Source organism: Archocentrus centrarchus, chromosome 10 (assembly GCF_007364275.1).
Source record: "Archocentrus centrarchus isolate MPI-CPG fArcCen1 chromosome 10, fArcCen1, whole genome shotgun sequence".
NCBI lineage: Eukaryota > Metazoa > Chordata > Actinopteri > Cichliformes > Cichlidae > Archocentrus > Archocentrus centrarchus.
In genome coordinates, this window is record NC_044355.1 from 14,794,634 (window position 1) to 14,820,616 (window position 25,983).

General features: G+C 38.5%; 1 protein-coding gene across 1 annotated transcript; it reads right to left on the reverse strand.

Moving 5' to 3' along the window:
* Positions 1-25,697, reverse strand: LOC115786822 (neuronal acetylcholine receptor subunit alpha-3-like). Its single transcript, XM_030739268.1, has 7 exons — positions 25,484-25,697; positions 10,180-10,319; positions 10,032-10,076; positions 9,827-9,936; positions 9,298-9,505; positions 7,766-8,797; positions 1-1,195 (listed from the first exon to the last, which is right to left on the reverse strand). Exons 1-7 carry the CDS (start codon positions 25,539-25,541, stop codon positions 1,070-1,072), a joined length of 1,719 nt encoding a protein of 572 aa, XP_030595128.1. The 5' UTR covers positions 25,542-25,697; the 3' UTR covers positions 1-1,069.
* Between the last annotated feature and the right edge of the window lie 286 nt (positions 25,698-25,983).

Consider the following 25,983-nt stretch of genomic DNA (forward strand, 5'->3'; position numbering starts at 1 on the left):
AATATTTTTATGCATTTAATCTACATTGTGCAAGTCAAAGTGTGTCTATACAATGTAAAATTTTCACTGATGCTGTGAAATTTGGTGCATAATCATACATTAAAAGGTGTGCAGCTATAGTCAGTGTCATTTTCCAAATCCATGCATAGGACACTTCTACTGTATTGTACAAAGGTATTTACTGGGAAAAATACAGATGATTGCTGCTATTTGACAACAAGTAAGCACAAACTGCAGTAACTGTTAAAGGTCATATTGTGCACATGTCTTAATACTCTTTATTGCATTGATTTACAATGGCTACTGAAAAGTTATTCAGGCTTTTTTTTTTAATTATTCATATTCTTAGATGTTCCTCTATAGCAGTGATTCTCAAATCCAGGACTCGTGGCCCAATGTGTCCCTAATCCAACACACCTGAATCAAATATAGAAGTCATTAGCAGGACTCTGGAGAACTTGACTGCGTACTGAGGAGATAATTCAGCCATTTGATTCGAGTGTGTTGGATCATGGACACATCTAAAATCTGCAGGACACTGGGCCACAAGGCCTGAATTTGAGAATCACTGCTCTATGATAATTACAATTTTTACTTAAACAATTACCTGACAATTTTGTACAAGACTGTACAACAATAATAACTGAGCAGGCATTTTCAGTAAAACACAGGATGGTAGAAATGCAACCTCAAATAGAAACAAAGGATGACCATGAAAAGACAAGCTGTCCACAGTGATGGAAAACAAAGAAAGAAGAGCAGATGTGTAAATAAGGCTTTTAAAAAATGAGTGAGACCAGATAGCATCACTTGCACATAGAAAAATAAGAGAGAGGAGAGTATCTGGGTAAGTCATGTGAGGAAACAGACAGCTGAGTGCTAGAAGTGATGGCTGATGATGGGAGTCCCAGCGAAGAGGAAGAGACGGATAGAAACAAAAAGCTGGAAAAGGAGGTCAACGGCACCCATGAAAGACAAGAAAGAGCTGCAAGGGGGATAATTCCTGAAGTAACTGAAGTGGGGAAAAGAGACAGACAGAAGTAGACAAGTGAGGCCAAAGAGGCGTGGTTCATTTCAAGAAGCTGATGAGGGGATGGAGGAAGAGTCCCAGAGTTCCCAGCACGCACACTGTCACAAACACCCACAGGAAAATCCTGTCGATGACCATGGCAACGTATTTCCAGTCATCTTCCACCTGAGGAAAGAAAAGAAGGGAAACTTAAAGCAGAAAGAATTAAAATATCTAGAGCACCCTGTCTCTTTTTCCTTCTCCAAATTCCTTCTAGCGACCTTTGCTTAATGGTAATTGTGAACTTTATGGCACAAACTGTCAGATTCACTGCATGTCACTGTGTCATGAGCTAGAGTTGTACGGCTATGTTTTTCTGTGCAAGAGAGGCTGAAAGAACAACTGGTGTTTGCTTCACAGTGCTATCTGTCCAAAAATGATCTGATCTGCCAGTGTACTTAAATAAGAACTACTGTTAGGTAGTCACAGCAAACACTAATTTGCGTTAGCTTTTTTTAATATATATTTACTGAACTTTAGCATGTAGTTAACTGATAAAAAACTATTTGTGGCATTGTGCCATCCTCACATCTGCACAGTTCTAAATATAGTATGAGTGTGGTCTGATTGGTCAGGTGTGGACAATAAGATCATGGCTTCAGTGACCATAATGCCATTGTGTGTATACAGAAGGCACTAAGGCTATTTTGCATGCAAGAAAGATCCCACCATTGCTAAGTAAAGATGGAGCAGAAGCAACAATCATATCAGGACCATCCAGAGTGTGAGGAAGGCATGCACAAAGCCCACCATCTGTGACAAACAAGCAGCTTTACACTCCCTTTATAGCCCTTTGTAAATGGCTTCCACTCCATTTACCAAGCTAGCTAGAAATTCACCTAGTATGCACAGATGAACCACATGTAGTAATGCTTGGTAATGTGTATCTGTGTGTTTATTTGTGTGCTAGATATAGTGGGGGAATCTGTTCTGTCTGGTCTACAAAACATTAATTTTTCTTTTTATTATATGTTTTTTATTATTACTGAGGATTGAGGGATAACGAATAAGGGACGGCATTTATGAGGTTTGGCTAAACCTCTTAGGTGGCTCTCTTGCAGTGTCTTACACTCATTTTGAGCTTGTGTTTGTATCTTCCTGAAGGTGTATGTAGCACATTAGGGAAAACTGGGCATAGGTGACCAAACTAGCATAATTGACTAGCTAAATTTGGTTGTCAAAATTTGTCAAATTTACCCCAAATACACCAAATATTCAGTTTTGGGAAACACTTTACAGTATGTTACAGCAAAGTAACAGCATGGTAAAAATGTGGTAATACTGTGGAAATAAATAAGTAAGATACCACATAATACCATCTAAGTACATCTAAGGTAATAATCAAGTAATAACTTTGTAGCAACCATGTTTTTTTTTAGATAATATTCGACTCAAATTAATATAATGGGGTAATAACTAGGCATAATAATGCAGAAATAAGTGTACATCAGGGCATTTGATTTAATCTGTTGTTATGCTGAGATTAAATAGAAATAGGTAGTCTTGCACTTTGCAGGCTTGATTCATTGTTATTACATAGAAACTACCACAAATATTTCCAGGTAATAAGGCACAGAAATAAAAAGGATTAATTTCACCATTGTAATATAGTAATAGTGTACAGATATGTGAAAACATCACCCTATGTTATCTTAATATTAAGAAGTTACTACCACATTAATATCACTGTGCATTTACTGCACAGAAATGATAATTTCATTGCTCACAGGTAAACATATTATTACCAAAGCATTACTATATTTTTATTAAGTAGTTTTGCCTTATATACATTGTTAAAGTTGTTTCTACATTATTGCGCCTAGTTATTACCACATTATATACAGTTTAATGTACTTCTACTACTACTACTACTACTACTACTAAAAAAAAAAAAAAAAAGGTTGATACCAAGTTACTACTTGTTGTTACCCTTTATGTACATATAATTCAATTATTACATCATTATTGTCATTTCTCCCAGATTACCCCACTACTATCATGTTATTATCAAGTTGTAATAGTGTGTGTAACCCTTTTTTTTTTAAATAATATGTAATCTGAATACATTTATAATGTCCTAACAACTAGCTCAGGGTTTTGTGTCGTTTTTGCTGCTCTTGATGTCTGAGTATATATTTGAAGTACCAATTTCAGGGATGTACAGGGAACAATTTATCTTGAGTGCTGCACACAGCTGCATACAAGATGCTCATCATAATACGTGGAAAAATGATTGGATGAGATTAGATAGCATGGCGACACATTATTATTATAGCTGTTGTTGATGTGTACTCCCCCAAATGAACATCACTCTTAGACCTACATGACCTGATACAGGAGAGAACATGTAGCAAAGCCATAGATATTGCCCCTCATTTACTAACAGTGCACACATACAAATCTGTGCATAAATTGTGTATATGAATGTTTCATGCACAAATCACTGATTATTATGATTATCATGTGGTGTTATTGCTGTTGTGGTGATGGTGGTGGTGGTGGTGGTGTGGCGGTGGTGGCGGCGGTGTGGTTGTGGTGGTTGTGGTTGTTGTGGTTGTTGTTGTCATTATTTAAAGTTTTCCCAAACACTGCCTTTTCTGGCTTCTTCTTTGGACACAATTGTTTCATTTTCTTCAGCTGGACTTTCTCCTGCTGCCCTGCCTCAGAGGTGCAGGCTTCTGTCTTGCAACATTGTCACCACTTTCTCTACTTCACCTGGAAGTAAACGTGTTTCCTTACATAGAGAAATGGGGATGTTGGACTATACAGATAGCATGCAGATTGCATAAGTCTGTTGTTTCAGAATGATTCTGATTTACTAATATACTCATAGTGGTAAGAATGAAATAGGCCGGTGCACACGTTTCATATATCCAAATGTAATTTTGGATGCACTTATTTTTGCACATACAGTGTCTTGCAAAAGTATTCACACCCCTTGAACTTTTCCATATTTTGTCACATTACAACCACAAACATAAATATATTTCATTGAAATTTAATGTGAAAGACCAACACAAAGTGGTATACAATTGTGAAGTGGAACAAAAATTATACATGATTCAAAACATTTTTCAAAACATTTTTTACAAATAGAAAACTAAAAAGTGAAGTGTGCAAAAGTATTCAGCCCCCTTTTCACTGAGTGAAACCAATTGCATTCATAAGTTGCCTGATGACTGCTAATGACTAAAAAGAGTCCACCTTTGTGTAATCTAATCTCAGTACAAATCCAGCTGCTCTGTGACGACCTCAGAGGTTGGTTAAGAGAATATTGGGGAGTAAACAGCATCATGAAGTCCAAAGAACACACCAGACAGGTCAGGAATAAGGTTGTGGAGAAGTTTAAAGCAGGCTTAGGCTATAAAGCTTTGAACATCTCACGGAGCACTGTTCAATCCATTATCCGGAAATGGAAAGAGTATGGCACAACTGTAAACCTACCAAGACAAGGCCGTCCACCTAAACTTACAGGCCAAACAAGGAGAGCACTGATCAGAGATGCAGCCAAGAGGCCCATGGTGACTCTGGCCCAAATGCAGAGATCCACAGCTCAGGTGGGGAATCTGTCCACAGGACAACTATTACTCGTGCACTGCACAAATGTGGTCTTTATGGAAGAGTGGCAAGAAGAAAGCCATTGTTAAAAGAAAACCATAAAAAGTCCAGTTTGCAGTTTGCCAGAAGCCATGTTGGGGACACAGCAAACATGTGGAACAAGGTGCTTTGGTCAGATGAGACCAAAATTGAACTTTTTGGCCAAAGTGCAAAACGCTATGTGTGGCGGAGAATTAACACTGCACATCACTCTGAACACACCATCCCCATTGTCAAATATGGTGGTGGCAGCATCATGCTCTGGGGTTGCTTCTCTTCAGCAGGGACAGGGAAGTTGGTCAGAGTTGATGGGAAGATGGATGGAGCCACATACAGGGCAATCTTGGAAGAAAACCTGTTGGAGTCTGCAAAAGACTTGAGACTGGGGCAGAGGTTCACCTTCCAGCAGGACAACGACCCTAAACATAAAGCCAGGGCTACAATGGAATGGTTTAAAACAAAACACATTCATGTGTTAGAATGGCCCAGTCAAAGTCCAGACCTAAACCCAATTGAGAATTTGTGGCAAGATCTGAAAACCGCTGTTCACAAACGCTCTCCATCTAATCTGACTGAGCTTGAGCTGTTTAGCAAAGAAGAATGGGCAAAAATTTCAGTCACTAGATGTGCCAAGCTGGTGGAAACATACCCTAAAAGACTTGCAGCTGTAATTGCAGCAAAAGGTGGTTCCACAAAGTATTGACTCAGGGGGGCTGAATACTTTTGCACACTGCACTTTTCAGTTTTTTATTTGTAAAAAATGTTTTGAATCATGTATAATTTTCTTTCCACTTCACAACTGTATACCACTTTGTGTTGGTCTTTCACATTAAATTCCAGTGAAATATATTTATGTTTGTGGTTGCAATGTGACAAAATATATAAAAGTTCAAGGGGTATGAATACTTTTGCAAGCCACTGTATGAGTAAACAAGGGCCACTCTTCTTCCATTCAGAAAACCTGGAGACTATATTTTCAACATTATAGAACAACCACTGACATGTTTTTATGAGATTTGTGTGTTAGCACTAGTGACTAATATAGCCATAAGCCTCTAGACTCAGGCAGAGATGAGCAAAAGACTTCTTTTTAGCTCACTTCTTTCTTTTTAGCTCAAGTCTGGATTATTTTTATCTTCACACCTGTACAGTTTTTCCATGATGTCACTCAGATTTCACACAGCTGTCTCTGAAACCACAAAAGACTTTTTCCACCTTTTCTTGCAAGTACTGTAGTACAAGACTTTTTCCAAAAAAGTTTGCATTCTGTGTAAAATGTAAATAAAAACAGAATGCAAATAATAATTTGCACTCAAAAAAGAATTGCAAATAATTTAAAGCCCACATTTACTGAAAAAAAAGTGCAAAGACAACATAATAAACAATGTATACTCATTTTGAATTTGATGCCATTAACACATTTCCCACTCTGTGCTTTGGAGTCAAGGAAACCAAGAGCTTTAGTTATGGAAATCTAATTAATCTAATCTAATTTCATCCCATTCTTGCTTGATATAGGATTTCAGGTGTACAACATTTTGTGGCCTCCTTTGTCAATGTTTCACATGTCATGGGACTCCAAATTATTTCAGTGGGTGACAGGTCTGGACTGCAGGCAGTTTAGCAGTTCATAACAGAGTCATGCTGCCTGTTTAGCAATTTCTTGTTAAAATAAGCAAGCCCTAATCTCATGATGAAACCAAATGTTTTGCTAAAATTGTTCCAAATTAATTGTGACTTCACATCCAGTATGTGTAAGTTACCCATGATCTGTGCACTGATGCACACCTATGCCATCATGGATGCTGGTTTTTGGCCCCTCTCCTATTTTTCTTGAAGGACAGAATGTCCAAAAGAATTTCAGAAGATTTTTAAAAGATTGTGATTTGACAGACCAGGGGCCCAGAGAAGAACACTGCATTTCTAACTCTTGCTTGTGTATTTTTTTTTCCCTCTATGGTAGAGTTTTGTCCATTTATGAAAGCAGTGACTGTGTTCCCGAGGAGTGTTTTCAGTGTTCTTAAGTCCATGCAGTGATTTCCATTTCAGAATCTCGTCTGTTTTCTATGCAGTGCTGCCCAAGGACTGAAGGTCACAGCCATTGTATTTATTATTGCTTTTCAGCCTCTGTCTCTCATGTTCAGAAATTTCTCATTCTGTCAGTCTGTTAATGATTTTATGTATGACAGATGATGGAATACACAAATGATTTGCAATTTTATGTTGACAAATGTCATTAAGTTATTAAACTCATAAATGGTGAACTCATCCCCATCTTTACTTGTGAAAGACTTGAAAGGCTGCCCTTTTTGTACTTAATGATTTAAATAATTAACTTCATTAGATATAACATGTTTCACCAGCTTTTTGTTCTTGTTGTTGTTTTTGCTGTTTTTCCTGTTGTTGTTTTGGTTGTTGTTTTTTGTTTTGTTTTTTAGCATTACATAAATTTTGCTCTGCCTGTTGTCTTTTGTTGCCCCTTCTGCCAGTTGTTCCTGAAACATGTTTCTAGCTCAAATTGAAAATGAGCTTATATTTTAAATAATAAATTATTTTAAAATAAATACATAAATACAATTTCTCAGTTCCATTTTTTCTAATACAAAAATACGCATTGAATGATTTGCAAATCATTGAATAATGTTTTTATTTAAATTTTACACATTGTCCCAGCTTTTTGAATAGACCCTGCTCTGTAACGTTAGATGGTCTGCCACTTCATGGCTGAGTTTCTGTGGTTCCTAACGGAGCTTGTGCCTCCACTTTGCAAGATACCACTTGTAGTTTCTTGTGGAATATGAATATATAGGAAAGAAAATTTCACAAACTGATTTGTTGAACGTTGGCGTCTATTGTGGCACCACTCTCAAATTCAGCGAGCTCTTCAGAATGACCCATTCTTTCACAATTAAAGGCAGACAGCATATCTAGGTGCTTGATTTTATATAGCTGTGGCAATGGGACTATAAACACCTGAATTCAAAGATTAAGAGAAGTGGACCAATACTTTTGCCTATATCGTGTACCTTATATCAAATTGAAAGGCGTGTTTAAATATATTAACAAAATAAATAAGATTGTGTTTTCCAAACCGCATACCTCTTTGGCTTTGTTGCGGGTCCTCATGTTCTCTGCGATGTACTTTACACTCTCAATGGCCTGCTTGATTTCTGGAGACACCACAGAAAAGGCGACAACAGCATTCACCGGCGATGAAGCATTAATGGGCCTCGGCAGCTTGGGCAGCTCTGACTCCTGGGGCCCTTGGGTCTGAGGTGGCTGCGGAGGAGGTGGTGGTGGTGGCGGTGGCACCACCGGGGGTGGAACAGGAGTCGGTACTTCTTTGCCTCTGTAGGGGAACCTTCTGTTCATATCCCGTTTCATGTCACGGTTCATCTCACCATATTCCACACAGTTCATTGAGCCACCAGCTGAGGAACTTCCTCCTCCTCCTCCTCCTCCTCCCCCTGCACCACTCTCCAGCGGTGGACATGCTACACCCCCAGTTATGCCTCCAACACTTACACTTCCTGAGCTACTTGTTGCTCCTATACTGTTTTTTCTCTTCTTGCTTCCACTGCTGCTTCCTCCTCCTGTCCCTCCTGTAATTCTGGCAGGTGAGGAGCAGCCCTGATCAATAGGGCGCCTCATCAGCATTACCCTGGGCAACACGCCAAGGAACACAGCTCTCACCCACTCTGGCATTGTGTGAGTCATAGGGGTGCGGTAGTGGACATTTAATACAAAGACAGTGATGACGATGCTGAGTGTGACAAAAATCATGGTGAAGAGAAGGTACTCGCCAATCAGAGGGATGACAAGAGATGTTGAAGGGATGGTCTCAGTGATGACCAGCAGGAACACAGTGAGGGAGAGAAGGACAGAGATACACAGGGTAACTTTCTCTCCACAGTCAGATGGCAGGTAGAAGACCAGCACTGTGAGAAACGAAATGAGGAGGCAGGGGATGATGAGGTTGATGGTGTAGAAGAGAGGCAGGCGACGGATGTAGAAGGAGTACGTGATGTCAGGGTAGATCTCTTCACAGCAGTTATACTTGATGTCATGCTTGTATCCTGGTGCGTCAATGATCTCCCACTCTCCACTTTCCCAGAAATCTTTTAGGTTCACCTGGTGAAGTAGAAATGTGAAAAAGGTTTTTAGAAAAAAAACATTCTTGTCTCTCAAAGTTTAAATGAAGTCAGTTTGAAGAGAAATGAATTCTTCCACCTTATGAGCTCTGTCGTCTCTTATATTGAAAGTGCATTAGGAGGCTTTCTTAATGCACAGTAATAAAGAGGATGAATGCAAACATTAAAAGAATCAATTGTCTGCCTGTTCACACTAGCAAAATGTTACTTTTTTAAAGAGAGAAAAAACTGTGACACTATCTTTTACTATCTTTTAAATGTTTCTTGAGAAAAAGTGAAGAGATTTAAATGGAGTTGGAAGATATAAGCACTTAAAGTGTGTGGCTCAGTACTAAAATGTTGCAGCTTAAAAATTCCAGTTATTCTTCTCAAGAGGGATGCATAAAAATGTTATAAAATTAGATTTTTTTAATGGCATATAAACCAAAATTGTGAAACTGCAAGGATTTCTTTCTTGTCACACCAGAAGGTCCCGCTGACCTTAGAGCCAATGAGCACCAGGTCAATCTTGGCCTTGTCATACGTCCAGGAGCCAAACTTCATGGAGCAGTTCTGGTAGTCAAAGGGGAAGTAGGTGATGTCCATGGGGCAGGAGGATTTGAAAATAGCTGGAGGAATCCAAGTGATCGTTCCATCAAACTTTAGCAGAGCCTTGGTCTTGTCTTCTACAAGGAAATCACCTACAGCACTGTGAGAGAACAATTTCAAGGCCATTACAGCAGAGCAAGCAGGCATATAATTAGCAGGTATGTTTAAAATAAAGTTCAGTTTTAAAGTTATAAGGCAAGCTTGGATCTTAGACTGACACCAGGGTACTGAAAGTAAATTACACTAGAGAAGTATGCAGGGCGTGCATATCTACTGTGTGTGGTGGTTTTGGATGTGAAAATGCAGCTTCAGAAGAAAAGAGGGGGGCAGAAAATAACACATTACAGACATCTAGCTTTAAAGAAAACAAAATAAAATCCTCCCTGTAAAGACCTCTTAGCATTTGTGCAGTAAAACTTACTTGTTGTACAAGACTATGTCTGGCCTCCAAATCTTGTTGGATGGAACACGTATGAACTCAATCCCATCAAACTCAGAGGGGGTCCATCTCAATTTGTAGTCGTTCCACACCTGAAAGACAGGCAAGGATTAAAACAATGAGAGCTTAAAACAATTCACAGGAAACAAAAGAACAGATATAAATACAGCTCATAACTGTTACTCACGTGTCTCAGCCACAGGTTGGTTTCCATTATTTGATTCACCTCATCCTGAAAAGACAAGCAGGGAAATTTAGTGCCATTAATGAATGACCACTATCATTTATTTATTATTTAAACAAACACGTTGTTATTACTGATTTTCCCCTCTTACCACTTTGACAAGCTGAGATATGGACACCTCAAACTCCACAGTAACTGGATCCGATACATTCTCCACTGGTCGGATGAACTGGTTGTACCTTCGGAATAACCTTCGAAATAATCTGTCCTCTGCCTTAGATGAAAAACAGCCTAAAAAAGAAAAGGAGATAATAATAAAGAAATGAGAGAAGATGAGCGATTACAAGCACTAAAAGAAGAGAAAATATTGTCTCTTCACATTTAGTGAGCTGAATTGTAGGCATTGTGGAGCCCTGCTAGTAAATTGAACTTGACTTCGATATAACTAAAAGGTCAGTCACTCTAAAGGATTTAACATTAGTGTCTCCTAAACCAAATATTATAGAAACACACAGAAGAATGTGTCCTGAAGGTGTTATCATCAAGGCTTTAATTCACCAGCAAGTGAGAAAGTAAGAAAAAGAATAAGGGTGAAGCAGAGAAAATGCATACAATAAATATCAGCTTTTACATAAAATCCACATTACTCAGAATAACTTCAACATTTCCTCACTTTCATTTTATGGTTGTTAGAGAGAGACCAAACAACACATCCACCTACAGCTTTATTAAAAGACTAACTCCTGGAGGTATCTAGCCTTGCAGATACATCTATGGAAATATGCTTGCGCTGGTTTGTTAAAGTTAAGCATTGCAAACCAACTTCCATTCACCTTCATTATACTTAACCCTGTAAAGCCTGAACCATGAAAAAATTGTGAGAAATTTTAAAATATTTTAAACTGTAATGTTTATTGAACTTCTTACTGATTAAAAAAGAAGAAATTAAATATACATTTGCATATATGCGTTTTAATTTGTATAATTTTTGCTACATCCAGCATTTTTGTGCAATTTATTCTTTTTTTTTTCAGGAAAATAAAATCACACGATGATGCAGAGGTCTCAAAAATTCAGCAAAACTCATGTATGAAACAAGATACACTTGGCATTACTGGGTTAAGACTTGACAGTGATTATCCTGAGCAAAAAAGGCAAGCCTTGTCTACATACCACTAGGGCTTTCAGTTTGACTCAGGAGAAGTCATTTTTGAACTATTTATTCAATGACAGGAGAGAAGGCTACAAATGATCCAAGTGTGTCAGTTCAGTTGTATGATGACACGGTGAAATCAAAGTCTGAAAACTTGTAGGAAGCAAAACACAATGACGTGTTTTTGGCCAGAGTGTCTGCAGAAGTGTAAGTGTGTCTAAGTCTGGACTGAAGGTCATACTGTGGAAAGCTGCCGCTCGTAACGCTGGTGCCTGGGATGGCACATGTAGACCCACGCCTGTCCAAGCAGAAAATGTTGCCTCACATGGGAGAGCAGACACTCACGCTACAAGCACATCCTCAGACACACTGTTCTAGTGACTTCAGTGAGCTTCATCTCTTCTATGCATAACCATAAGTGTGAGAATTCAATTTCTGTCTCCATCCCAGATCCTTTATTTGACCTGCTATTCCTTGTGTTTCTCTCTTCTCTGTTACCCTTTTCTCCTGGTTAACAAAAAAACGGAGGTCGGCCTTCGATAACCTTACATTTTGAACTGAACAATTTTGCTCGGGCTCAAAAACCTAGGCAAATAATAAATGCTTTAAACTCCGAGGCATTCCCCACAACTTGCTGGTCGCAAAGTGCTGCACACATTTTTCAGGATAGTATGAAACCATTAAACCTGCACTTAGTGAAATGCATTACAGCATTTTAGAGATGGGTCTGAATGTATTGAAGTTGGACTCAACCCATATACACACACAAATAGCTATATTCACTGAAAAGGTTTGTTTCCTTGACAACAACTAAATAAAACATGTATCTTTAAAGGGACACTTTCTGTTTGAATCAATTCAGTCTTCACAGGCAAAAAAGAAAAAAGGGAAACAGCTTCAGTTTCTATTTTGATACTTTTCCCCAGTTAGTTTCCTGTTTGTTTTTTTGTTTGTTTGTTTTTTGTTTGTTTGTTTTTTTTTGGGGGGGGGGGTGTTGCTTGCTTTTTTTGTCATCATCATATTATTTGTGTCATGTCTTAATCCAACACTACACTGTCTACTTTATTTCTGGAATTTCAGTGCTTGACCTTTATCAGACTTATGGCTGCTCCCTATTCAGATGGCCTTTATTTGTAATAAACTATTTATGTCATGAAGGACTAGCACCAAAACTTCACGAATAAATATATATTTGCAAGTTAAATCATGTATAGGAGTCTCTTTACAATGTTGGATCAGTTTATGTAACTGGGTAATAACAAATCAGAAAATGGGTGTAATAATGTGGAAACAAAAACGTGCCTATGAGGCAAAACTGTAATAATATAGTAATATTTTGGTAATAATATGATTACCTGCTAGTAATAAAATGGTAATATATGCACAGCAGAATTTCTATGTACTGACTTGTGGTAGTAACCTAATAATAATGAGGTCATATTGGTTGATGCTTTAACATATTGGGATATTGTTACCATATTAGAATCCTGGAATTAATTCCACATTATGTCCCCACAATTCTTTTCTGTTTGAAGGCAACAGTGTAAATATTATGTTTAACACTGTGGCCTATTATATATAAAGACCTGTAATCATTTCTGTGTAATTACCAGGAATCAGGGCTGCAAAATGCAAAAATACATGTTTATACTATATGTTAATATAGACCAGAAAAAAATATGTCGGTATTTGGTAAATGATGTGACTGTGAATAAAAAAAATTAATTTAAAAAAATGTAAAAAGGTGTTATGGCTATTTTATATTACACCACTGGGAGATAAACAATTCACATATATATATATATATATATATATATATATATATATATATATATATATATATATATATACAGGCTGAACTACAGTCTTATTTCAAATTATAGTTCACAGACCATTTACTGCTGTGCAAATACAAGATGCAATGAGTCCATAAACATCCTCTGATCACACCATAAGACCGATGAAGGGAAACAAATGCAAAAAGTTACCATATTTTACCGTCCTGATAATGTGGCAGTTCAACTTAGTTGGCTTTTAATAAACCATTGCTTTGCTCTGAAGCAAGTCCTCCTCCATTTCCCAGGGTGTTTAGTTATAAATTATTATTTTCATAAAGCTCATATGTACTCAAGTTTCACAGGACACAATACCCAACACAATCACCTTAGATAAAAACAGACTGTCGGTGAGAGTGTTACTTTAATATAGTACATGTTTTGAAGAACCTATATAGTGAAACAAATATTTCATAACTGCCCATACATTGAAATCATAAAGCTGTTCTTGCATTCATTACAGCTGGGAGTACACTTAGACAAATATCATTCAGATATTTCAGTTTATTGTCTGTCTGAATTTTTATTTTGGGAGACAAGCTCATTTGCTCATGTTCACAAAATCTACGTTAACATGCCAAAGCTGGAGGAATTAATAAATATCAAAGAATTTTATCCTGAGTTTAAGGAACCATATGAGTTTGAAACATGCCTTATAGTGTTAAAGTCTGAATCAGCAACACTTCTGAAGCCTTTTACTCAATTTACAACAATTTTGTTTCAACCTCAGAGGGGAATACATTTCACTGGCAGACTCATTTGTTTCCATCAAACACAGGATCGGGGTTACATTTGCTCATAAAGCCACTGTTACCAAAACAATTTAAGGCAGTAAAATGAAATAAGGACAAGCTAATGTGGTGGTGAAGAGGGGTTTTGGCTTAGCCTCAGGAGGAAGAGGTGGAGCTGGGCAGTCAAGATGGCAGTGCCAGGTGAGGCTGGTTGGCACAGCTGTTATACATTTTGCTAATCAGTCTCTCCTGTTTATGGAGTAGCACATCAACTACAGCCAAGCCTGGCTGGAGATGGAGATTGCAGGGGGCTTTGCTATGTTGGGCAAATCACAGAGCCTGTTAACATGCTACAGCTGACTTTATTTTAACGTAGTGTGGTTGGTTCTTGTTCTTAAGATCTTGCTCGGCTGCTAAGTGGGTAAGAAGCTGCAAATTATATTACAACTTCAAAACTCCACAGAAGTTTTCTGAGGTCAATGGCAGAAGCGAGCTAAGTCTTGAAGCTTAATGAAAAGCCTTTTCTCTAGAGACACTTGTGTAATTTCTGCTCTCTGTACCTGCCTTAAAAACTGCCCACTGCTCCCTAATTCGTTGCACTCTCAGAACCTTGTTTAAGCCTCTAATTGGCTGAGGGAAAACCAGGGCAATTATAATCAGTCAGTTAATTGGACCTTTTGTTTCTTGTGACAAAAAGAATTAAGTCCGATTGCACAATCACTCCCCTAAATCACTTTTTGTTCTGCCTCTGAAGATGTTAGGAAGACTTAGTTTAAAGGAAGTTAATTCTAACCTTTGCACTTTCAGGTCAGGTGATTATACACAAACATTTACTGCTTGTCAATGATAGTCAGCATAAGGATTCATTTTCTGTGCTTGCAAAAGTAAGAGTGATCCTGTTATGTTTTATTTTCAACAATTTTGTAATTTTAATAATTTTTAAATAATTTTCTTAATATCTTATGCATGGATTATGATTCCTTCATATCTTTCCAGTTAAGCAAAACACCAGCACATTAATGCAGAACAGCCAAACAAACAGCTTTGTTTACACTACAGCTAGACTCAGTTGTACATGTTCTTTTTTTGTTTGTTTTATTGATTTTCATTGTGGATACTGTTATGTAGTACTACTTATTTTATACCACCTCATTGGCACCACGTGAGCTGAGCAGATGGTAAAAGGTAATGTAAAAACACTGACAACCACTGGTCTAGTCAGGGAAAATCATCAGAATCAGGTGTGCAACGAGGGCCTTTCTTCCCTCACAAATTGATTATATAGGAACCTATGGTTACTTTAAGAGCGTTAAGCAGATGTAAATAAATACATTTAAAACATGTGTAAAGTTGGAAAAGGGGCACTTTTACCCAATATGATCTTCAGTAGATTTGGTCCCTAAAAATGACAAAACAGCCATCCATCCATCCATCCATCCGTCTCTCCATCTATTTTCTTAATATTTATCCAAGGTTGGAGGATGGAGCCAATCCTGGCTGATTTTGGTGGTAAACCATGGAAAAGTCAACAAACAAGACAACTGTAAATTAGAGTAAATAACATATGAAAGCAAAACTTACAAAAATGGTCCCAGTGAGAGTCAAAAAGTTTAAAATGGTTGTTGAAAGTTTGGGGTATTTCATAACAGAACAGTTCAAACTAAACTTGGTGTATGGAAGATTGTTTCTGCCACTGAAAAATAATTTTTTACCATCCATCCAATTTAGTAGCTCAAAACACTGACTTAATAACCCAAAATTTCTAGTTAGGTAGCTTGGAATTTCTACTTAGAAGTCTGAGTTAAGTTTGAGTCAGTATGTCAAAATTTAGAGACGTGTAACTCATAATTTTGAGATAACTCAAAATTTCTACTTAGGTCAGCCTGGCAATTTTTTTTATCAGATTCCATATTGGTATGATCACTGAGACATACCTTTTTTAAAAGCCAAGTTAATGGCCATAGAGACTTGTGTGACAAACAGCCAGATACCAGGAATCAAGAATACCATCAAACAAACAAACCAGAAGGGTCATACATGGCATTAAAAATAAATCAAATCCTTTTCCTTTATCAGTTCACCGACCTCAAGCTTTAGAATGAAGTTGTTACCATAATCACTGTGCCAAGTGAAATCAGCTTGACATTCATGTTTCATCTCACCGGACGTGCTCATTTCTTCCCCTCACTTTGTGGTGTCTCAAAGTGACAAGCGTTGTACTGCTTTGCATTAGCCACGTCAAACTGTCACGCATTTCACCCTTAAAAATGCACATTGATTTAGAATTAGAAAGCCAAACACTGAGTCTGTCTTTGTCTCTCATGGCTACAGGAGCCAAAAGCTGCTGGAAGACCCGTGGCCTGTGGGAGGCTCTTTGATCAGGCATGTGCTTAACAGGATGAGCCTAGAAGCCAGTTGTGGACAATCTGAAGGAACTAATTACCCTCCAAAAATACACCACTGTCAGAGTGCATAGAAAACAGATACAAAGAAAGAGACAGTGGTGAGAAGAGATAGGAAAAGTGACAGCAAGTACAAGGAGAGAAAAGCTAGATAGTGTGCCTTTGCTCACCAGGGATTTTGATGGCCTGACTTTGACATCCTGAATGACGCACAAGAGAATCCACAATGATTACTGCAATTTCTGACCATCCCGTGAAGCATAAGGTGCTTAACCTAAGTGTGGCTTCATGTATGAGGGCTGCTGTACATGCATATAACAGTGCATGTTACTATTTATGTCCACTCACCTTAGGTTTGACTCATTCTGAAAAGCACGTGATTTTCTTTTTCACTGATGCATGAAATTTAATGCCACTTGTCTCCATGCTTTCATCAAAGAAGATGTGGAGGTTTTTAAGCTATATTCTCTCCATATGTTGTAAGATATTTTAAGGGAACTCAGGGTTTTTTTCTAACAAAGTATATATTTCCTGAAACGCTAAGAGAATCTAATAAGTAAATCCAGTATATTTAAATGAAGCAATTCAATTGTTTAACATCAACACGCAAAAGAAAACAAAAGTTCTTTGCTCTGTTAACAAAAAAATAAGCTACAGTTATTTTGTGTATGTTGTCGGAGTGGGAGGCAACAGCGCCTGGGACACAAAATAATGAGCCAAACCACAAATCACACAGAAAAGTAAAAGACACAGTTTTGTCATTTTGACAAATGTGAAATGTGATTTTAACCACAGAAATGATGAATGAGGTGGCATAATAGACAGCGCGGCAGCCCACCATTTAGCAGGTGTATGGGAAGGAAGGAAAGTGAGGTGGAAGCCCTCTTATAAAGGAGATAAAATACGGTACTCAGCCGTTTTATGGAAAAAATTAAATGAAAGTTCATATGACTGACACTATGCCCTTACCACCTAAGTCTGCCAAATATTTAATTAAGATGTATCCACGTGTTGTCATATTTATAAGTGTGCCTTGTTTCTGCAGAGGCTAGAAATGACAGTGTGCTGTTGTTACGACACTCTTAAATTCAGAAACACAGTCTGGGGACTTGGTCTGTCTGGAGTGGGAGGCTGCGGTGGTTTTTACAGCACTGCAGTCACAGCTGCAGGTAGTCGCGTTACTTATCTCTCCTACAGAGATGCTGAAGCAAGCCTGTCTATCATGAATGTCAGCAGTATTGACTGAATCAGCACGCGGTAAGATTTTGACAAACACTGTGTCCCAAATCCATGGCAAAACTTTTTGCCGTGGATTAGCTAAAGTTTAAGCTAAAGTTTTGTTCCCATTTCAAAGTGATGAGTGTGTGAATGGGGGAGAAGTCTTTGCTAAACTATGTACTGTTTTTCCAAAATATTTGGATTAGAACATATAGAATAGGGTGCCACTTAGGGGTTAAAGTCGGCCGGAGAGATCCAGAACAGCATTCTGGCACATTCACTTAATGACTAATTAAATCTGATAGGCAGGTTAATGCATATTATTGTTGAATGAGCTCATTTTTCAGTTCCTGCAGCCCGGCATTGCTTCCAGTGACGACATGGAAATTCTTGCTCAGTAATAAGAATATAAGAACATTATGGCTTTTCATCTCATCATGGTGCAGACGTAAAGTTGTGGTTGCTGTATTTAAGCATATTGCTAGCTACAGAAGAGGAGCAAGAATTAATGGTGTAGCTTTTTTTAAGTGGGAGGCAATTTCAACTGCAACATTTCACAATGCTTAACAAATATCACCGAATACTCAAACTGTTTTTGTGCAGTTTGTAACAAACTGTGTCTGTGCGCTAAATGTACACTTGCTGTATTTAACAAAGAGAGGAAAGGAGAGGAAGATAAGCGATAAGAGGAGAGTGCTCACCAAATAAAATTTTATACCCTGCAAATTTAAAGCTTGCATGTGATGTCCTAATTCATTTCAGAGTTTTTAAATCAGATATTGGATCTATATGTGATATTTTGCTGAATTATATTTTTGTGAAACATCTTGCAAAACAAATTGAGTACACTAATCTTGTGTTATTCAAAGGTTGCATGAAAATACCAGGCAGTTTAAAGCAGTTTGGCTAAACTGGTTAGTTTGCAGTATTGTAATAAAGTTTGCAGCGATGCACTATGTTGGACTGGTTACATCTAGGGTGCTGTTACTCAATTTATATTTATATTTACGGTGATGGTGTTGATTAGATCCACTCACTGAATTCTACCTTTTATACTAACTTTATAGTGTCTGGGGGTTGGAAATCAGCTATATAGCTTGCACAACATAGCTTAGCTTATCTCAGTTGGCTAAATCCACAAAGAGCAGTGAATACTGGAGTAGCAGCACAGGACCCTGGACTACTTCCTGTCCATCATTCCCAGTCACTGTTTCCTGCTGTCCTGTTAAAAATAAAGACTAAAGTTGGGCATTGGAAAAATTTGGTTTGCAGGTTTAACAATCCACTCTTGGGTATGTTATGAATGCTGTTGCAAGAAATTCACCCAGTTCACAGAGTGAGCTGTGTTTCCATTCTGGGTCCAAGAACAACCAAATAGATAGTTTTCCAATCCATTCAGGAGGAAAACTCACCACCAATGCTTTGAGCTTTGAGTGGAAAGAAAGCAATAAGGTAACTGATACAAGTGGCTCTAATGACTTGATAGACGTAATTATTCTTTTAGGCAGTATGGAGAACTGAGGTTGCAGGAGTATGTCAGTGTGCAGCTCCTGCGTGACCATATTAAGAGTTGTGCTGCACAGATCCTTGTGATGTCACTCAAAACAGCAAAAAAAAAAAAGGTAAAACACACCTTTTTCCCAAGTAGTTGCACCAGCCAGAGAACACCAGGTCCAGTTATTTTGGATTTTCTCATGCAGATCAGATAAATTCCCAGGATCCATCAAGCGGTACGAAATATGAAGTAATACTGGACTTCACTGTAGTTTAGCTGCAAGTTACACCACTAAAAAAGGTAGACCCAGGAACATCAATAAGTTATTTATTATACTTAATAATGTGGATTTTGTTGGAACCTGGAAGCTGACTACCAACAAGAACTATGATGAATACATGAGGTCTTCATCTCCTAGATAAAGGTAAAGCTTAGCCTGAAGATCAATGTTTATGATCCTAGGCTCATTTCAGCAAAGTCTAAGAGAAATTTTGAGAACAAACAAAGGTTTCAAAGAAGAAATTCAAGTATATGGCTGCAGACAACCAAGAGCATTATTAGTGTTAGTTTGTGTGTTTTAGTGATTGTGCTGGCGGGCGCCCCTAGTGGCTGCAGCTGCAGACACCCATCTCCCCTATGTTAGTCTTGTCTGTCCTACTCTTGGATGGTTGTTCTGAATGAATTTCGTTGTATGTATGATGATTAATTTCGTTGTACATATAATGACAATAAAGTTCTATTCTAGTGTTGTAAAAAAAAAAAACAGACATGGAATGGAAAAAACAACAATATTTGGACCTTAAGATTAAAGATGATTCAGAAGGTAATACAGATGACATTGTTTAAAGCTGTTAATGCCGCTTCTGTTCAGAGGCCAGTCACTAGAAAATAGTGAGAGATTAGAAGGAGGAACAGGGCACGAAATGTGCAGGAAAATATTTGTCTTGCCTCATCTGAGGCATCTTGGACAACCTCCTCCCCAGCACTCTCATTCTCACCTTCTATCTTTCCATCATGAAGTGTGACTCAGTTCATTGCCAGCACAGAAGACCAGGATGTCCCAGAGGAATCAGACAGCAGGGCAATTTGGAGGAGTGTGTGTGTGTGTGTGTGTGTGTGTGTGTGTGTGTGTGTGTGTGTGTGTGTGTGTGTGTGTGTGTGTGTGTGTGTGTGTGTGTTCCATAGTGGGTGTAATAAGACCTCTCAATCTGGTGGCTACACTACACAGCATGTGTAGGAGCGAAATAACCAGAGTTTGGTGGCAATGATCGCATGACAATCATATTAAGAGGATCCTCAAGCCACAACACAGTCCTTAAGCCGCACACTTACACACATGCACGCTGATTGCCTGTCAGACTTTAATGCAACTATATTGCTTCTGGGAGGGAAACCAGAGAACAGCTCCATATTTCCAAGGGAAATACAGATGAGCATTTAAGTCTGCGAGAGGAGCAAATATGCTTGATGATGCTGCAATGCAAAACAGACAACTTCATATAAGCAGACTTAGATAAGTACTACAGAGTACAGAGGCTTAATATAAACCATTTCTAATGCCGCAGATTGTTGCCACCCTACAGTTTTGAATAACTCTTGGGCGGAACTGGTTAGAAAGCAGATACTCTCTACACTCACAGTTGCAACCTATTAAAATCCGCAGCATAGATAAAGGGTCAAGCCTGAAACACAATGCAGAGTAGGTCAGTATAATGCAAGTGCAGCTGGACATCTTGCTCAGCAATTTGTGGAGATAGTGCAGGAAAGATGCTGAAGGGAAATGTATCATGCAATTTCACTCACGCTTATCACTCAGTCTCCCAAGTAAAGGAACCTATCCTGTTCTAAAATATGCTCATGTGCACCACAATCTGTATTCCACAGACTGTGACTTTATTTTGAATGTCATAACTCCAAATAAATCCTCATGCCGTACAGATTTCTCATTCCTTGCCTCCAACCTACTTCAACAAGATTCTATTTGTGACTAAAATACCCCAATCCCATGGACTGCAGGATCAGCTTTTCCTCTGTTATGAGGAAAAATCACACGATCCTGGATGGCAGGAGACAATACCTTCTGTAGTCCAGTAATCGGACCCCCACTGGGAGTGTTTGTACAGTCAATGTGTGTGTTTTTAGGCACTTATCTGCACACACAGCCCCTGTTCAAACCCGGACAAAAGCCCACACAGTCATTGAAGGATTGAGGAGGAGAGAAGAGATGGATGACAGAGTGTGTGTGTGTGTGTGTGTGTGTAAGGGGGGGGGGGGGGGGGGGTGTCCTCCTGTTTTTTTTACCCCCATGCCACCCCCCCAAGTTAACCACCTCACAACTAGTAGCAATATAAAGTGGATTTCCTCTCACAAGAGCAAAATCTGCTCTCTTATGAGAGCACTGACACTGTCCTCCTTTTAAGGCACTGTTTCCTTTTGAAATTCACTCAGTTCAAGGGCAAAGCAGCAAGGCTGCTGGCTGTAGCAAATCTCTCCAGCTGAAGGGAGTGACAGAGGGAGGCATAAAAAAGAGACAATTGAGGGACGTCATCCCATGTGTCTTACAGAAACACATCTCCTTGACTATGAGTCAGTGTTAGGTTACAGGATGTGTAAAGGCAGTGTCTTTCACATGATGACTGGAGCGTGACAGTACAAAGGCACTTAGTGCAGGTCCCCAGGGAGGCCTCCAGGTGCCACATGTGGGGCAAACTCACTACTGCCCTCAGGAAGTAAAAAAAAAAAATTTGATTACTCCCCCAAATGTCTCTGATAAATGAAGCATGTCCAGCAGGACATTCCCAGGAAAACAATTAGGAAGACCAAGGAAGGAAGGAACCAAGGAAGACTTGGGTGTTTACTATGAGCAATGGCTCCCATTAAGGCTGGAGGCTACATTCTAAAAACCAAAACCTATACCATTAACTACCTAAGATGTGACTCTGAATTTCTGTCCTCTAACTAAACCTCTAACCAAACTGTCACCTAACTTCAAACAGCTAGCATTAGCTAAAGCTAAAACAAAATGTATTCACAGTTTATTTTTCTGTATTTGAAAAATATTAGTTAACTGAATACATTTCTTGGGAATTTAGTTTGTTATTCCACATAACACCTAATTAAATTCACCATTAGAACTATAACTCCAACTATAGGCTACTAATAACCATAGACAGTATAAAAGATAGACGCAACTGCTGTGATGTCACCCATTGGTTTCTGAAGTACCATTTTAATGTGCATTCCGGCTGAAGTCTGAAGTCAGAATTTCTGAGTTCCCAGTTGGAATTTTTAAATGGAATTCCCCCTTCAGTCAGGTTTCCAATTCAGAATGTCAGAGCAGCACCACCAACCCTGACATAACAATCCAAGATGGCGGCTAAATAAGCCAACCACAGAGCACTGCCCAGGCTCTATCCATGAATGTGCTGTAGTGCTGTTTTTGAGCAAAAAAAAAAAAAAAAACTGGCATTGCACTGTATTTCTAGTGATGCACGAGCACACATCCTGTTTTTCCTTGGTTTTCTGGGTTTTACCACTGGAACCCACAAGTCACTTCAAGCTCCAACAGCTGACGTCCAAGGTAAATGGAACTCAGCATGAATCCCCAAGATGAGCATTTCCACCATTGCCATTTTGCTTGCAACGAGGAAGGGCAGGTCTGGCTGTGAAACCCCACAGTCATTGGCTAACGTGGTATGACCAAGATTTTAAAAACAGGCATAAGTTTTTATTCAATATGTCCCATAATGAGTGACTGAGCCCATGAACTCAGCAAGAAAGTTTTTACAGAGCTCAAGTCAGAAACAGCATTTTTCCAATCTGGAAGCTACATCCATGTTTTATATTTTGCAACTAGCCTAGCAGTCATCTTACTGTAGCTTGGGCAAGATAAAATACATTTAAAATAGTAAAATAATTCATTAAATTGATTTTGTTATAAATATTGATAAGGTGAGGCATCTAGCAAAGCAACAATATGGTTAATTTCAATGAAAACAGCTAGTAAAATTGGGCAAGAAAATGAAAACTATAAAATACTATTGCTTGCATTTCATGGCAATGAAATACAGCAGGATATAGATTTGTATCTGTGTTTTATTCCACTGGATATATGAATGTTATTTACATGCATATGATTTACATGCATTAAAGTATGAAATGAAGGCATTGCAACTTTTTTTATTGGCAACGCAAATCCTCAGCCTGAAAAATCTCCTATCTTCTTAATGTTGTATAGAAACTTAAGCTTCAACAACAGAAACCTCACCAAAAAAAATGCTAAGGCATATTTTGCTTATTTAACTGACGGGATTTGAAAACAATAGTGAGACCTTAGAATAAAGATATTGCAGAAAAAAATATATATATGTATACATATTATCACTTTTAAGTGGGTTATTTTATCCTACACACAAATTCCTATTAAAGTTGTTCCCACTAGTGAAGACACTCTCTGAAGAAGCACATCTGTTTTTGTGGAAGTAAATGGCAGAAAATTCAGGATTAAAATAACCATCAAGTTATGTGGGAATACAAGACAAAGCTTCATCTTTAAACCATTTATCTACTCTTTGCTTTCTCTGTGGTTCCCCAGGGAGCCACTGAAAGATCCCACTTCAAAACCTGCTGTTTCAAAGCACACAGGAGACTGAAAGCCTTACGCAAACTAAAGGCAAAATAGAAAATATGTGTACAGGTGATTTTAAACAGGAGATGATAATGAAATGGGTCACACAGCATAAAACAAAAATGCAGACAACATGACAGTCTGATCAGGATTAAAGCATAAGTAAAAATTTAAGAGTTTTCTTTATGAATTTCTTGGTCAGGTAACATCACAGCTGTTATCAAGAAGGCTCAGCAGTGACTTCACTTCCTGAGGGTCCTCGGGAAGAATAACTTGGACTCAAACCTGCTGCTGACCTGCTGACATACTGTGTCACACCATGGTATGTCAGCTGCACTGAGGCAGACAGGGTGAGGCTTCAAAGGGTAGTGAAGACAGCACGAAGAATTGTTGGCTGCCCTCTCCCCTCCCTGATGGACATCTACACCTCCCGCTGCCTCAGCAGAGCCAAAAACATCATCAAGGACAGCTCACACCCTGGCTTTGAACTGTTTGACCTGCTGCCCTCTGGTAGGCGCTACAGGTGCATCAAAGCCAGAATGAACAGACTCAAGAACAGTTTCTTTGCCAGAGCAATCACCACCCTGAACTCACACACTCACCCACTCTAAGTGTGCAATACCCACATCTCTGTGCAATATTTTATTATTTATACTGAACAATATCTATCACTTCTATATTGTGTAATATCCAATATTCATTCACTTGTGCAATTTTCATTCACCAAGTGCAATAGTCACCATTTTCATTATTACATGTGTATATATATATATATATATATATATATATATATATATATATATATATATATATATATATATATATATATATATATATATATATATATATATGTATATATATACACATGTAATAATATATATATATATATATATATATATATATATATATATATATATATATATATATATATATATATATATATATATATATTATACATTCTGTTTTATTTTCTGTATATTTTTAGAAGTTCTATTTTATATTTTTGAAAGTGTGACTTTCTACAACATGGCACTAAACAGTAGCCTTCCAATCTCATTGTACCTTCTGTATAATGACAATAAAGGCATTCTATTCTATTCTATTCTATTCCAACTTAAGTCCATTTTTTTTGATGTAGCAAGATTACCCATAGTAATTACCCCAGGCAACCGTCTGCTTGCTGCCTGGTTCTGTGCAATGCTAGTTTGTATCTTGACCTCTGAACTCTCTTGAAGTCCCCAAGCCCTTCACACCTGGAGAAACCAGGGATGAAATCAGAATGGACACTTATTGAGCTGTTTGTTGTCTCTGTGTTGCCACTGATGGCTGCCTCACATGGGCTGTGTGAGCTACATGGTGACATGTTAAGAACTCCATAATCATGTCCTTAAGAAAAAAAAGTAACCGAACCCGATGCTCATGGTGAAATATAACGATTATTCAGTGCGCCTATGCCCCTCTGGTTTGCCTCGCTACAGCATAACAGTGACTCTACAAGTGTGAAGAGCACAGGATATTATATTTCACATGCACATGAGATTTGTTGTTTAGTCGGCAACAATTACCCATGGGGAAATGTTGTGCCCAGTGTTGTAAAATAGTGTAATGCGTGCGTTTAACGCGAAAACCCGGTCTTGCATTGTTGGAGGATGCGCGCTACTGGACCCCCAGAAGAATTTGAATGTCTAATATTTCATGAACAGCCATTTCAGCGATTTGACAGAAACTGCATGCATCAGTGTCCAAATATAAACCAACTGCGTTGATAAACTGAGGTAAAGTTTAAGTTGCTCTGTCTGTGTAAGATTTCTCCCGACTGGTTTTTAAAGAGCTTCCTCTCTGTATTGAAAATAGAAGCAGTTTGTTTTTACTCAGAAGCGCACAAAAGAGTTAACTCGAGGTCAGGTGGGTAGCCAAAAATATTTAAAACTGACGTAACGCGCAAAGAAAATAGATAAAGTGATGGTTTAAAAGTAATGAGCGCCGTGTCCTACCTTGCGCAGCGAGGATCACCAGCAGAAGGATGTTTGTTAGTTTCCCGGAGAGACTCATGGAGACATCGGCGTTTGGCGAGGCGTTTTGTGTATAAATAGCGATGCTGAATACTTTCTTCTCGTAATAATCTGCTGTAGATGTCTGTGAAGCTTCACGTTTAGGGCATCTTTTCCTTTGCGCTCCCGAACGTGGAGAGGTTGGTGCGCTCTGCCTACATGGGTAACTTCTGCACGTCCCGCCTCCCCTCTGCCTCCCCCGTCCCTGCGTCCCATACACACGCACGCACGCACGCACACGCGGGCGTGCACACACAGCCTAAGCACACACACATCCGAGGGCCAAATCTAGCAATCTGACTCAGAGTGACTCAGAGGTGATAGGTCTGGAATAATTAAGTAGTTTTCGAATATGGCTCTGGGATGGTAAGGAATGTACAAGTCCCCGTGCAAAAACATTCATATTAAAAATATTCTCTTATTTAATCTTTGATGTAGATTTA

Coding starts and splice junctions, on each gene's coding strand:
- LOC115786822 (XM_030739268.1), bottom strand. CDS start 25,541: ATGAGTCTCTCCGGGAAACTAACAAACATCCTTCTGCTGGTGATCCTC. Junction 9,937..10,031: donor CCAACCTGTGGCTGAGACAC/GTGAGTAACAGT, acceptor CCTGTCTTTCAG/GTGTGGAACGACTACAAATT. Junction 9,506..9,826: donor GACATAGTCTTGTACAACAA/GTAAGTTTTACT, acceptor GTTCTCTCACAG/TGCTGTAGGTGATTTCCTTG.